The sequence below is a fragment of the Phoxinus phoxinus genome (assembly GCF_949152265.1).
Source record: "Phoxinus phoxinus genome assembly, chromosome: 19".
In the NCBI taxonomy this organism is placed as follows: domain Eukaryota; kingdom Metazoa; phylum Chordata; class Actinopteri; order Cypriniformes; family Leuciscidae; genus Phoxinus; species Phoxinus phoxinus.
The window spans coordinates 8,448,366-8,463,855 of NC_136894.1; the positions used below are offsets into that span (position 1 = coordinate 8,448,366).

Genomic DNA, 15,490 nt, shown 5'->3' on the forward strand with positions numbered 1-15,490 from the left:
CGGAAACCATTTTCAAAAACTTGCATTTTGAAATCGGTTTTCAAAAGTTTGCATTTTCAGGCACCTAAAACGGTGTTGTCGTGTCAATGAATGGCCAAAACGTACAAACAGTTTTCCGTTTTTAGTTGAAAATGGTGTCGTGTAAACAGCCCCTTAGTGTGTGTTTGTTTGGCATTAACAAGTCAAACGCCACAAGGCACTGAAACAGATACTATTTATAAGCTCAACATTGTTATACGATTTCAAAAAAACACAATAAGCTTTTATCAGTATCAATGTGGTTTGACAAATGTTTATTATTTTATCTCAAGTATGATAGAAACAAGAGAAGAAAAACAAGCAAAACAGTCAACAAGGTACATGAGACTCTTTGTTTTGGTTTAGTTCAATCTCACTATGAAAGAATTTGGAAAGCTCTCGAGTCTAAATCAAAGACAGACTACAAAAATGTTTTGTTCAATAGGGTATCAATCCTTGAATTAATGATAACAGTCAGACGTCCCAGGAAAATAAGGGTTGAGCAGAAAAGCAGTTGTCCTGAGTTAGAGACATACACCTCATGCAGGGAAAGATAAAACAACTCTCTCGGCCTGGAACGAAATAAGTCGTAGCTGTGCGTTTGTACGAGATCCAATGCGCTTTACAAAGAGAATGTAAATGAACTTTGAATGTCATCAGCTTCAGCCTTTCATTTTCCACCCTACGACTCTCTCTCTTTTCTCCCACAAACACACACACACACACACAGGCCCAGCAGTGTGTAAAGGAAGCACTGGATGTCAGAGACCAAGGCAGGGCCATGCGTTTCATCTTCTGAGATACATCAAACACACACACTAGCTAAAAGTAACAGCACCTCGCTGATGGATAATGCTTCAAGTTCTGTAGTACGCATCTCTAGAGGTCACGCACACACGCATATAAAAGCAGAGAGCACATCAAGGTCTACACGGTAATGTTTGGTGTCTTCACTGATGCTCTTTCGGGTTTCAATAACCAAAGTTTGTGATGTTTGATATGCTAACGAGCTGTGCGATGAGACCGAGAATAGAAGCATTACACACACACACACACACACACACACAAACAAGATCACAGATTGTCTCTGATCTCCAGCATTGAGATGTCTAGATCTGTAAGAAGGTGTTTGTGGTATGGAATGTAACATCTCTTTTTGTCTACTTTTTTTGGGGGGGCCTGAAATATTGAAGGAATTCTCCACAGAATAATTATGAGAAAAGTAAGACATTATGTAATAAATTTGCATGAGGTTACAGGTAAATCCAACCAATCTGATTAAAAAAGTAACCCATCTGTGCTGTTAAACAATAGTGTGATAAACGTTTAACCCTCTGGTGCTCTTTGTTCATTTTTGACAGGAAAAAAAAAAAAGATTAACTTAACGGTTTGTTTTTTTGGAATTTTGTACATCTTTGGAATGGTACAAAACTTGGTAATGGTTTTGACACTTGCTTTGTGAAAATAAATCATGGAAATCATTCGAAAAGGTTAAATGGTCCCTGAAAAAAAAGTCACACTTGTCAAAAATGACAACATTGGAAATTAATTTCATCTAGTGGAAACGTTTGGTACTGCGCCCAAACAAGATATCAACCTTTGAGATATCAACCTCATATTTGAAATTTATGGCTTTGATTTTCCTGCAGTTGGAATACAAATGTTTTGAAAACTACATATTTCATATACAATTCGAAAATAGCGTTTTTGTGCATTTTTCATAACAAGAAATGTAAACTTCTATAACTTCACAATAATCTGCCTAGTGTCTTCATTAAAAAGAGACCAAACTTAAGTCTGTGCTCCAAAGCATTTCATTTTGTAGGTCTATGCTCAAAAAGTGAATAAACGGATTATAACTACTATTTAAAAGGAATTTAGTACCATAAAATCCCCTAAAAATACAAAACATTAAACAAAAACATTATCAAACTAAAACAAAAAAAAAGTACATTCATTTCACTGTCATTTTTGACTGCCACACGAAGAACACCAGAGGTTTAAAGGGATAGTTCGCCCAAAAATGTAGGTTCTGTCATCATTTACTCACCCTCGTGTCATGCCCAACCATTATGACTTTCTTTTTGTGGAATCTGCCCTTTTCCATATCAAAGCAAAGGGGAGCAGGAGTTGTTAAAGTCCACAAAGCACCATGCAAAAGTATCATAAAAGTATATTCCAAGTCTCCTGAAGCCATAACTTTGTGTAAAACTCACTGAAATTTAAGTTGTTATTCAGTGGAAATCATGCTTTTGATTGTATAAAAAACAACAGCCTGGAAATTCCTGCTATGAATAACTCCTTTTGTGTTTCATGCAGAAAGCCGAATGCATTTTTAAGACATGAGAGAGGAGTTAAAGATTACAGAAATGTGATATCTGGATGAACTATTCCTTTACAACTAAAAGATCCAAAGAGAAAACAAGTCGGTTCTTCTAATCTCAAAGCTGTGGGGCATGTGGAGCTTTATTAATAATCGGATAAATTATCAAGGATAAACACTGGAGGGGGGGGATCTGTGATGCTTCTCCGCACTTTAAGACTCATCCTCGTTCCTTTCACGCAGTTTATGCTGGTTTAAAAGGCATAGAAGAGGACATTGAAAGGAAATGTGTAATAAATGGCACTTCATGAATGGCTCATGTGTCCAGCCACCCAGAATCCTCTGAGATGGCATATCTGAGAAAAGTCCTTCAGTCCATGTCCAGATCCAGATCCAGCTCAGTGCTCAGATTGAGGTAGAAGAATGCATAGATGCCTATCAGGAAGACCAGAACAGCCACAATGACCAAAATGACGTCCTGCAATCAGAAAAAAAGAAAAACGGGTTACTCTTTTGGATTCAGGCGTTGCTTAATAAGAGTAAATCATACGAATTAACGCAGAGCACTAGCATCAAATTAATCCATAAAAGGGGCTTTCGCACCAGGTAGTTATAGGAACACAGTCCCAGGAACTAGCCATCAGGGCGGTCCCCAGAGAACTAAAATCCTTCCCAGTTCCTGCGGTGTGAACAAGCCAAAAAGATTGCACTTTCGCCAGTAGTTATTGAAACTATGAAAACGTTCCACCGGTGCGAAAGCCCCAAAATGTTAAACACTCTGATTGTTTTAAACCATGACTTCAGTGTGGAAACATTAAAATGACTCCAATGTGTTCTGAAATGTGTTGGTTCATTCTTACAAATCAGATCTGAAACAAAAAGACGTTTTACAGCCTGATGCCATAGAAGAACATTTTCAAGTTCAACCAAGAACCTTTTATCCGATAGAAATTAGATTTTTATAAAAATCAATGCTTATAAAATCCAGAAACCAACTATTATGAAGAACCTGCATGAATCTATAATCTTGCATTAACCTTAATCTACTCATTGGGAAGCCTACATCGAAAAAAAGAATGTTCTTAGAATGTTCATGCTGCATTATTAAAATACATATTTAGTTAATTCTGCTTTTAAAATACCTATTAACTGCAATGCCATTCCCTAGAAGTTTTAGAAAGAACGAAACGCTCTCCGTTTCATAGCATGATCAGACTCGAGACTGATCATAACAAAACACAGATATGTAATTCACACCACAAATGTTCAGCATTAGTATCCGTATATTTGGAGCTCTTTATCTTTACTCTCGCTGTGACACAAATAGGGTTTGGCAGACCCAGCAGGCTCAGAGAAAGTTAATCTCCCAGAAATGTCTTTGTTCTAATTAAGAGTTGTTGGGAGCTTAATGCCCGAGCTAAATTGATGATGGCTGAAGGAGTGGTATTCAAGCATGAATTAGATTTAAAGCAGTCATTTGTTACCTTTTGTGTTAAATTACAATCCTCATCAACCGGTTTCATTAGGAGCACTCAAGTATTTAACTAAGCAATTGTTCTTTATCTTGATAACTCGTTATCAAACTTTCTAATCAAAACTTGTGCGCTTCTGAGACTTACTTTTTGCTCAGTGTACTAGAAGTTGATGTTTTTTCTAGACATGAATTGCAATTAGAGAAAATGAAAAGCTGTGAGAATTTTTTTTATGGCAAAGGTCTGCTCATAAGTTTATACACCCCCTGTGAAATCTGCAAGAAGTTTATTTTTAAGTATTCATTAGTTCAATGAGCTCATTGTTTCTGACTTAAATTAATACATTGTTTAAATTAAAAATAATTTTGCTAACTGCGATTTGTACAGTATATCCCCTTATATTGGCATAGCCACAGCCATTACATATTTAAAACGGTAATATCCTATACTAAACAAACTAATCTTGACAAACTATGTATCATTTTAAAGCTTACAATCTCTAGTTACATATTTGGTGACTGATTAAAAAATAATAATTACAGAGGAGCCGTAATTTATCAATTTGCAACAAGAATATTTTCATACTCCTAAGGCGTGTTCAGACCTTTATTTTGAAATAGTGATGAACATGAAAAACCATGAAAGAATGGTAGAAACCTCAGTTTGTTTTCATGCCAAGAGTTCAAAAGATAGCATCCATTCAATTATTTTTATAAAGAAAAAAATAATAGATTCACCATTTTGTGATGTGACAGCGAGCTATAATGCACATACGTGTTCTTTTGTGTTTCTTAGAGGTTGAATTCATTTCAAAATCTGTCAAACAAACCATTCTATACTTATGAATAGGATGTCTACTTCATAAATTGTTTGAAAATTGTACAAACAATGGTTCAGATCACTCAAACAACATATGGAAATGAAGGCGCCCTTATATGGGCAGTAATGTCAACTAGTGAAAAAGTTTGGTACTGCGCCCAAACAAAATCTCACCGAAAGCTTATTTTTTGAGATTTCAACCTAAAATTTGAAACACAACTTGTTCAGATTTTTGGCTTTAATTTTTTTTTTTTTTTTTTTGCATTTTTAGAGTCCCCAGGTTTTGAAAATATATATTTTATATAAAATATGAATAATTACATTTCTAACATTGTACATTTTCATAAACTCAAACTTCTAGAACTCTTTTTTTCTGTTTAACTTACTTAATTTCACTTCTACAAAAATCTGCCAAATGTCTTCTTTAAAACAAGACCAATCTTAAGCATTCTTGAATTACCACCATTTAAGTTCGGAATGTGCATTTTCATGTTAAAAAAGGGGGGTGCCGCTTAAGGGGATTATGTACATTTCTGAAATACATAACTTAGACAGTTACCTCTGATAACAGATCACTCTAAATTGAGAAATGAGGTGATGCGCAGTGTATATTATGAGAAATTGAAAGTGTTTTTTGACCTTAGAAGCATGTAAATTTATTGTAGGAGACCTCTAAAAAAAATTAGGAACCTTTATAACAGCATAATATGGGCACTTTACATATAATTAAAATATTAAAATATATATATATATACATACACAACATATATAAAAGTTGTCTTGCATTGCTCTGTGGAATATACTATCACAAAATGCTAAAGAAGGCAACATGATTGGGGATGTAAATTTTTGAACGGGACCATGTGTAATTTCATTTTTTTTTTTTTTTTGCTGTGTGTGATATGCTAAATATCAGTTATGCAGATTTTTCAGGGAATAAATAAATACGTAAATATATAATATATATATATTTTTAAAGATGCTGAAGATCTAACAAATTCTGAAAAGAGGGTATGTAAACAGGAGCACAACGTGATAAAACAGGAGCGACAGGATGCACAATCTGTTATTTTAAACAAGACCTTAATTCATTAATAAACTAAAAGAATGTGATGAATGCAAATCATTTTGCCTATGGCCCGCTGTTGTTGTTTGATCAGTAAACCATTGCATCATGTATCCTCTTGTAGTCATCTTAAAGTATGTTCTTCAAAGACAGGAGCACAGAGGAAAAGAAAGCAGTACAGAAAGACAGCGAAAGTGAAATAATATCACACATCCATCTATTCCCCCTCCTGTGTTCATTCACACATAAACACATGCACACACAAACACACACACACACATCAAACAGCGAGCAGCAAGCAAATCCACCCCGAGCAGGCCGAGATAAGCCACCCAGCAAACAGGAGGCTAATAATAATTCTAGCAGATAAATTGTAAGGGGCTATTAAAAGCCTCCACGACAGCCATGACTATCTGTGTACAAGCTGCGGCAGCAGTCATCAGTGTGTATGTCCTCATTAGCACTCGCTGCCCGCTGCATTTATCTTGTTCCAGCCAGACTCCAAACAGCTTAAGCCTCTCTTAATTGGAAAACTTTTAAATTTCATGCACTTCAGTTTCATACATTACCAGAGGCCCACGCTGATTCACGTTCTTTATTTAACCGCTTTGTGTCGGAGCCTAAGTGTCATCACATCCAAAGGGAATTGTTTGGCGTTTGTCTCTTGTGTGGCAAATGTTTTCCACTTTTTAAATACAGGCTTAAGTAACAAAACAAAACAAAAAGGACAAAGTAGTTCAAATGTGTCCTGTTTACAAGAAGGTCAATGACTAATAAGACTGTCCAAGATGATGAAAATGAGAAATTTAACGTTTTTGAAAAACGCATAACACGACTAAATGTTTTTTTTTTTTTTTTACATATTTTCCACATGTTGATTAAGTGTACAAAACTTTATCCATCACACATTTTTGAAATATGAAGATCATAAAGTTCTCTCAATTACTCCATATGACTAATATTGCCTATTTTGCATCAGCTTTTCTATTTTCTTTTCAATTTCAACTTATTTTATTTCAGTTAGTTGCCAAGACAACATCTGTAATTTTCTGTAAGTTTTTTTTATTGAAATTATCACGATTTTATTACTATTACTAAAAAAGATTTTTCAAAGTTTCAGATTAGTTAAACAAACCTGTTGCAAATGTACTTTATTTTTTAATGTGTAAGTCACGAAAAAAAGGAGAATCGTGTCATTGCCCCAAAAATCCTTTGAATAAGCCATGAATACAGATGTGGTCTCATAATCTTTTATGAGAAAAAGACATACAGTAAGTCCAGAGGAGGCTGTGTGAAAATGAAATTGTCAGATGAGGGTATGCGAGTGAAAAATCTTGTGAGTATTCACTCTAATTGCCAGTTCAGGTGTGGCTGAAGGCTACAGTTCGTCCGGTCAAAACAATAATGTCTCACTCAGGTTATATTCCAAATCGTGGATTTATTAAAGGTGCATAGATGTGTGGTTCTGTGAATACAGAATACAGATATAAATATAGATATAAACATATATAAACCACAAACAATATCAATAAAACTTATTTGGTAAAATGCTGATGAATATAGAGTTAAAATATAACACAATACAATCTCTGTGATGGAATACTTGAAATGTGTGTGCGCTAACGCTGTACACGAGCTGTGCACGAGCTGTGCATGCGAGCATGGCTATTGCTGCATGTGTGTGCGGTCGAACCAAGATGTAAGCACCTATAAGCGCATGCGCGCGCCCTGACATACAACCGTGCATTAGTGATTATTAGGAATAAATATAACTAATACTGACAACGAATGACATAAATATACATTGAATTGCAGTAATGTCAGAGCAGCAGAATATAATTAAGTAAACAACATTAAATGTAAACACAGATACAGGTGGATTAGCGTTCGCTGAGAATGTCCAATAATTATGTGATTACTTACAGTGTGATGCACGCACACGCACGTTCGATAAAACCTCCTCCGAATTGGGCTAATACCCTATATTTCACTCTACAAACTATATACAATATCCAGCCGATCTCCTTTTCCCTTTATCATCTGTCTATTCTCTTCTCCGTAAACTTCGCGAACTCCGGTGGAAAGTGTGGAATAGTCCATTTCTCGCTGAATGACAGGGGTGACTGGGACAGTCCATGTGTCAAAGGGGAACACTTTCTACAGCCGCCCCCAAATTCACATTGTGAATTTGCCAACTTTAAGTGTCTTCGCTACATTAGGGTTTACAGCTAGTCGGGAAGAGAGGGCAGACAAATAATCTTTGTTACAGGTCGGGTGTAAGTTTTGTCGTTAACCTGTATTTCCGCAGATCTGACTCTCTTGTCCAACCCAGGAAAGACCTGAACTATTCTCCCTACAGGCCAAAGAGCGCGGGGCAGTTGTTGGTCCAAGATCATGACCGTGTCACCGACTTGCAGGTCAGCTTTTTCAGTCTTCCATTTCTGTCGGATCTGGAGGTTGGGTAGATAGTGCCGGATAAAGTGCCTCCAAAAGTGGTCAGCCAAGAGCTGGCTATGTCTCCACCTCTTACGGCTCAGGAGTTCAGAGTCTTGGTATACCACTTGAGGTAATGAGGCATCTCGCCGCCCCATCAACAAGATGTTAGGAGTTACTGGATCTGGATCCGCAATGTCCGAAGAGGTGTAGCCAATGGGTTTGGAGTTGAGAATTCCTTCTACTTCTATGAAGACGGTTCTCAGCACTTCTTCTGTAACTGTCTGGTTGCCAATGGTGACGTGAAGTGCAGCCTTTAAAGAACGGATTTCTCTCTCCCAACATCCACCGAAATGGGGTGAACTGGGTGGATTAAAGAGGAATCGGATCTGTTGGCTGGCGAGTTGGGCTTGAAGCTCAGGATGAAGGGCGCTGAATGACTCTCTCAGTTCCCTTTCTCCTCCTTTAAAGTTGGTGCCTTGGTCGGACAGAAGCTCAAAGGGTTTACCACGTCTGGAGATGAATCGTCGTAAAGCCATCAAGAAGGAATCTGTGTCGATGCTGGTGAGTATGTCAATGTGGACTGCACGGGAAGTCATGCATTTGAAGATGATTCCCCATCTTTTTTCATTCCTGCGTCCCACCTTTATAGTGTAAGGTCCAAAGCAATCCGTACCTGTTGAGTAGAAGACAGGTTGATGGATCCTCAATCTGGCAGGTGGGAGGTCCGCCATTCTTGGTGGATGTGGTTGTCCCCGCCATTTCTGACACTCTACACATTGTCGTTGGTGGTTTCTGACTGCAGCCCGTCCCCGTATCACCCAGTATTTCCTCCGAAGCTCAGCAAACACCCTCTCTGGTCCTGGGTGATGTAGCCGATCATCATGGTCTTTGATTAACAGTTTGGTAGTCGGATGAGACGAGTCGAGGACAATAGGATGTATCGTATCTTCCTCTAGCTGGCTGATCTGACGGAGACGACCGCCAACTCGTATGAGTTTGGTGTCCTCATCAAATTCCGGGGCTAAGCACAGTAAGCGGCTATTTCTAGGCAAGGATTTACCTGCTCTGAGGAAGGACAGTTCATCTGGGAATGAGTCAGTTTGGCTCTGACGAAGCACTGCAAGTTCTGCCTCTTTGTAGTCACCTGCTGTTGAGATATCAGTGGCCGCCCCGTTGACATGCAGGATGTAAGCCTTCAGTAGCTCTGGAAGTGTATGGTATTTCTGTGGATCAGGAGTAGGTGGAGTGGAGATTGATAGACCAATGAAGATTGGTTTTCTCAGTTCACTGTCCTGATCAATGGTCGTAAATGGTGGCATCTCTGGCCAGTGGTCAGTTGTCTGTGTGAGGAACTTTGGCCCCTTATTCCATCTACTTTCCTGGCCTATGTCACAGAGTAGTTTTCCCTTTGTGATGTCATCTGCAGGGTTCTCCTTTGATGGCACGTATCTCCAGTTATCAGACTCCGTGAGTTCCTGGATTTCTGCCACTCTGGTGCCTACGAAAACTTTAAAACGACATGAGTGTGACAGCAGCCAGGTAAGTACAGTTGTGGAGTCAGACCACAGAGTAACACTGTGGATGGGCAAAGTTAGCTCTGTCTTCAGAACTTTTGCGAGTTGTGCACCTGTGAGTGCTGCACATAACTCCAACCGTGGAATGGATTGCTGCTTTTTCGGGGCTACTCGAGATCTACCAGTTATAAAGGCTACTTCCACTCTACCTTCAGGGTTTTCAGTTCGTAAGTAGGCCACAGAACCGTAGGCTCGCTCTGAAGCGTCGCAGAAAATGTGGATCTGCCTCATGCTGGTGGGCTGATCCAGTTCTTTACTGCAGTAAGCCCTCGGCAAAACAACGTGCTGTAGACCATCCAGTTCACTCTCCCATGCTCTCCACAAGTTCAACAGGTTCTCAGGCAGACGGGGATCGTCCCACTCTCTTTTTTTATCCCATAACTTCTGTACGATCACCTTGGCACGTGTTGTGAAAGGCACAATATAGCCTATGGGGTCATACTGGCTAGCGAGGATATGGTATATGCTCCGCATAGTTGGAAGTGGGTGGTCTGCCCGACGCTGCTTATAGGAGAGAGTGTCTGATGAGCAATTCCAGTGTAACCCAAGAGTTGACTCTTGTGCATCTTGATGACCTTCGCTGAGCCACTGGATGCTGCTTTGAGATTGAGCATCAGCTGGCAGGTGGCTGATGACTGATGGATCATTGCTCGCCCACTGTCTTAGGTCAAAGCCTCCGGAACTTAAGAGGCTGCGGAGTCTGTCTACAAGACCTTTTGCTGTCTCACTTGAGGTGAAGCTCTGAAGGCAGTTGTCAACATAAAAGGATTTCTCTACTGAGAACTGTGTCTCTTCCGACTCACCGTGGTCCAGGACGTGCTTTTGTAGAGCGTATGTTGCGCAGCAAGGACTGCACGTTGTTCCGAATGGAAGTACTTGCCATTCATACACGTCTGGTGCCTTGTCTCTCTGGAGATTTCTCCAAATGAATCTCAGTAGTGGTTTGTCCTCAGGCAAAAGGCGTACCTGGTGGAACATCCCACGAATGTCACTACTAAAGGCGATGGAATGTTCTCTGAATCGCAGAAGAACTGACAGAAGAGAAGGACTTAGTGGTGGACCAGGGAGCAAGTACTTGTTCAGGTTGTGGCCTTGGTAAGTAAACGAACAGTTGAAGACAACCCTTTTCTTCCCATTATGCTCCACCAAATGATGTGGAATGTACCAGCTCTCTTTAGAGCAGTCCACCTGCTCAGGAGTGAGTTTTGTGATGTAGCCAGCTTGCTGTAGTCTGACTATCTCCTCTTGGTAGGCCGCCGCTTGATCAGGATTTTTGTTCAGCCGATTCTCTATTCCCCTTAATTGTGGCAGGACAGCTTCTTTGGGTGCATGTAGACATGGCATATCTTTGGCACGTAGAAGAGGGGTCGCATAGCGCTGGATTTTGTTAATATCCACTCTCACAGTTTTGTCTTGGAGAAGTTGGATGGACTCTTGGTCTTGTCTAGATCTTGTCAGTACCTTCTCGTTTCGATATGGAAGAATATCCATTTGCCACAGTTTCTCCACATTGGCATAGAGGTCGTTAGTGGGCCGTAAGCTGGTGAAAAGACATTGCTGTGGGGAAAGTCTGCTGGTTAGTTCTTGTGCTGGGCCCTGTAGTGTCCATCCTAGGCGTGTTCTCACAGCAGCAGGGCCACCAGGTGGACCCAGTCTGACTGGTTCTATGGGTGTGATGAGGTGAGGGCAGTCCGAACCAATGAGAACTACTGGTTTCACTTTGTAAAGGTGCTGTAGTGGCAGACCTGCAAGGTGCTTGTACTTCTTCTGGAGTACCTTGACGGGATGCGTGTGCTCTGATAAACCCAGGCCGTTGGCTGAGAATGCGCTCCGTATCCGGAAAGCCTTACGGGGGTTAGCCACTGAAGACACAGTGAAGGTCACGGCCGCCCCATGAAGGGTTTGTGTATCTTGCCTGACTGTACGGAGGACCAAGTCCTCTGGCTGTCCCTTCAGATTCAACTTCTGCACCGCTTCATGTAGGATAATGGTCCGCTCTGACCCATCATCGAGAATTGCATATGCCTCCATGGATTTGTTGCCATTTCGGAGCAGAACTTTAGCCACCTTCAGCAGAATTTTATTGTCGCAGGTTGGACGATCCACATACAATACTGCACTGGCTGGAACCGATTCTTCTGTGACTCTGCTCTGGTCATTTACATCATGTAAGGCCAGCAAGTGCTTTCTGTTACAAGATGGACAGAGGGCTTTCAGTGTGCAATTGGCAGCATGATGACCACGCCCACAGCGCCAGCATCTATTTTGGCATTTAATCCAATTCACCTTCTGCTCTTTGTTGAGCAACTTAAAGTTCTCACAGCCGTTAAGGAAATGTCTGTTGTTGTCGCAGTATGGACAGTAAACATTCACCCCTTCTCTCTTAGCAGCAGTTGGTTTGGGTGGATAAACTGGTGATGCTGGGCTGGCCTTCGGTTTCTCTGTACCAAGGAGGATGGTAGTAGGTTTGCGGGGCTGCCTAGAGTCTCTCCTCAGCTCCCTCCTCGGCACTGTCGAAACTCTAGACTGACTGCTATAATCAGTGTGGTCATCCTGAACTTGTAGCTCGTACTCAAGCCAGTTCGCAAAGTCCAATAATGTGGGGATAGTGACATGAAGAGGATGTGTGTACCTCTTAAAACTGGATCTGAGATCATGTGGCAGTTTGCTCATCAGTCTGGACACATGTGATCCACACTCCAACTCGACATTGCCTTTCTGACCCAGCTGTTCCAACATACTGACCAGGGAACGCACTTGGAGTCCAAACATGCGAAAGGTTTTCACATCTCCACTGCGAATGTTTGGTCCATCCATCAGATCTGCAATGCGTTGTAAAGCTAGCTGATGGGGCTGGCCATACATTTTGTTGAGGGCTCTCATGGTGTTTGTAAAAGGAAAGCTTGAGTTACTGTATGAGTCTGCCACAAGTAGGGCTTCCTCCAACTTAAGATGGTCAGTGAGGATCTGAAACTTGAATCGCTCTGTTGCATCCTCAGGCAAAATGTTCTCCAATGCTATTCTCAGTCTAGAAAACTCTCTAGGATCAGGAGCTGTTAGAAAAGGAATGGTTGGAGCAGGGCCTCTGTACATTTTCTCCTGCATTGATGAAGGCTGATAATACGCTTGTCTGTGTCCTGGATGCGGAGGTGGCATACGCTCGTATGCTCGGGTCTCGAACTCTGATTGATGAGCTGGAATGTGTTGGGAGGAATGAGAGTACCTGGGTTGAGGTGGGTCACTGTAACATACTTGTGGTGGTACTCTATCACGTATTGAGGAGGAAATGTCCAGGTTTCTGAAATCCTCAGCTAATCCAGGGCGCTCATCCATTGTAGCTGGGCACAGTTCTCTCATGGCCGTAGGCGGCGTTGGTGGGTTTGTCCGTGGTGTTGGAGTAGGACGGAATCGTTGTGGAGTATCAGGGCTCACCACTGGAGAAAAGGGACACGGAGATAGCACTGATAAAGTCACTGGCCTGGAGGGGGCTCCCCTTTCTACCTTTAGACTTTGAAGTTCCTGATGTAACATGGCATTCTGTTGTCGCATCTCCTGTAATGCTGAAATGATCTCTGGAAGCTGGCTGGTTTGTAGCCGCAAGTCAGCGTTCTCGCGTTTCATCACCTGCAGCATGGCTGTAAGCTCTACTTCCTCTTCTCCTCGTCCATCGGATCTTTCGCTTTGCCATTCATCTCTCAGTGTCCACTTATCATAATCTAACTCTTGACTGATAGGAGAAGTCGATCGGGTCTGTCCTACCACACTTGGTAACTGGACTCTGCTATGGCTGAAGTCTGGGAGTGGCTGTTGATGTGGCAATGGCTCACCAAGCTCATAATCCGCTAAATGACTCGGTGGGTTGATCTGTCTTCGTGGACGCACGACAGGCGCTTCTCTCTCGGGTTGAGACATCTCTGTAGCAATTCACCGATCCGGCTCGAAGGACCATGAAAAATCTTGTGAGTATTCACTCTAATTGCCAGTTCAGGTGTGGCTGAAGGCTACAGTTCGTCCGGTCAGAACAATAATGTCTCACTCAGGTTATATTCCAAATCGTGGATTTATTAAAGGTGCATAGATGTGTGGTTCTGTGAATACAGAATACAGATATAAATATAGATATAAACATATATAAACCACAAACAATATCAATAAAACTTATTTGGTAAAATGCTGATGAATATAGAGTTAAAATATAACACAATACAATCTCTGTGATGGAATACTTGAAATGTGTGTGCGCTAACGCTGTACACGAGCTGTGCACGAGCTGTGCATGCGAGCATGGCTATTGCTGCATGTGTGTGCGGTCGAACCAAGATGTAAGCACCTATAAGCGCATGCGCGCGCCCTGACATACAACCGTGCATTAGTGATTATTAGGAATAAATATAACTAATACTGACAACGAATGACATAAATATACATTGAATTGCAGTAATGTCAGAGCAGCAGAATATAATTAAGTAAACAACATTAAATGTAAACACAGATACAGGTGGATTAGCGTTCGCTGAGAATGTCCAATAATTATGTGATTACTTACAGTGTGATGCACGCACACGCACGTTCGATAAAACCTCCTCCGAATTGGGCTAATACCCTATATTTCACTCTACAAACTATATACAATATCCAGCCGATCTCCTTTTCCCTTTATCATCTGTCTATTCTCTTCTCCGTAAACTTCGCGAACTCCGGTGGAAAGTGTGGAATAGTCCATTTCTCGCTGAATGACAGGGGTGACTGGGACAGTCCATGTGTCAAAGGGGAACACTTTCTACAGCGAGTGAAGAGAGGAGACCTTGTTGTCTTGAGGAAGCTAATAATTCAGCGGCCTACGCTTCAGTCTCCCACATTCTGATGGAAAACGCTGGAATATTCCCAACAGCATCATGTGGCTCGCAACAGCAGCTGTGGCATGCCGGGAGTGAGTTCCCATTCATCTGGCGACAAGCCACTGTATCTTACACACACACACACTCACATTTCCTCATGTGTCCTTGTATGAATTCTCACGGTCTTCTAGTTTCACAGGGCTATATGAGATAATACCACAAAATTCTGTGTTCATAACATTGGCCCTACGGCCAGGTGCGTTACGGCACACCAGCATCAGCGTCCAACAGAAACAGCTGAAGTGGGATTTACACCCCCGTTTTAAGTGGTTGTGTAGTTATCTCAGCCCGACCCAGGTGTGCTGTAATACCTCGCCCACTTCCGACCGCTGGCTGGTGTGTTTGTGAGAGAGGAAGGGTGTGTGTGTGTGTGTGAGGCATAAAAATGAGTTTCACTCATACGAGTGTTGACAGACTGGATAAAATACGGAGGTGTGAATGGGACTCATAAACAGTTTGCAAACAGATCTCTGGCCACATACATACATTTCATATAAAACACTCTTTTATAAAACAGCACAGGGACTTGTTTCCTTGCAGTACACAAATACATGTCGACAAGTGTTACATTTAGTTTAAGGATGCACAATATTATGCATTCTCATTTCCTCTATTATTATATTACTTTTACCTTTGCCATTTGACGCTCACTGAAAGTTAATGAAAGTTAAAAACAAAAATGTAATAACACTTAAATGTTATTTTAACACATTTTTTTTATTAAGTTTTATTTTTTAGTATTTATTTATATTTTTTGTATTTACATTATTTATTTATTTTTGTGTTACCGTTTTTATTAATTTACGGTTTTATTTGTTAATTTATTTGGACAAAATAGTATAGAATTTCAATATCTGCAATTTAACGCTTATCATTTAAAACCC

At 40.9% G+C, this 15,490-nt stretch overlaps 1 protein-coding gene across 1 annotated transcript in view; it reads right to left on the reverse strand.

Annotated features, from left to right (window-relative positions):
• Window positions 1-271: 271 nt before the first annotated feature.
• triqk (triple QxxK/R motif containing) overlaps window positions 272-15,490 on the reverse strand; it is a 31,131-nt gene continuing 15,912 nt past the window's right edge. The window contains exon 4 of the mRNA XM_079591930.1: window positions 272-2,819. Within this exon, the coding sequence (XP_079448056.1) occupies window positions 2,712-2,819 (108 nt within the window). The 3' untranslated portion in view covers window positions 272-2,711. The remainder of the gene's footprint in view (window positions 2,820-15,490) is intronic.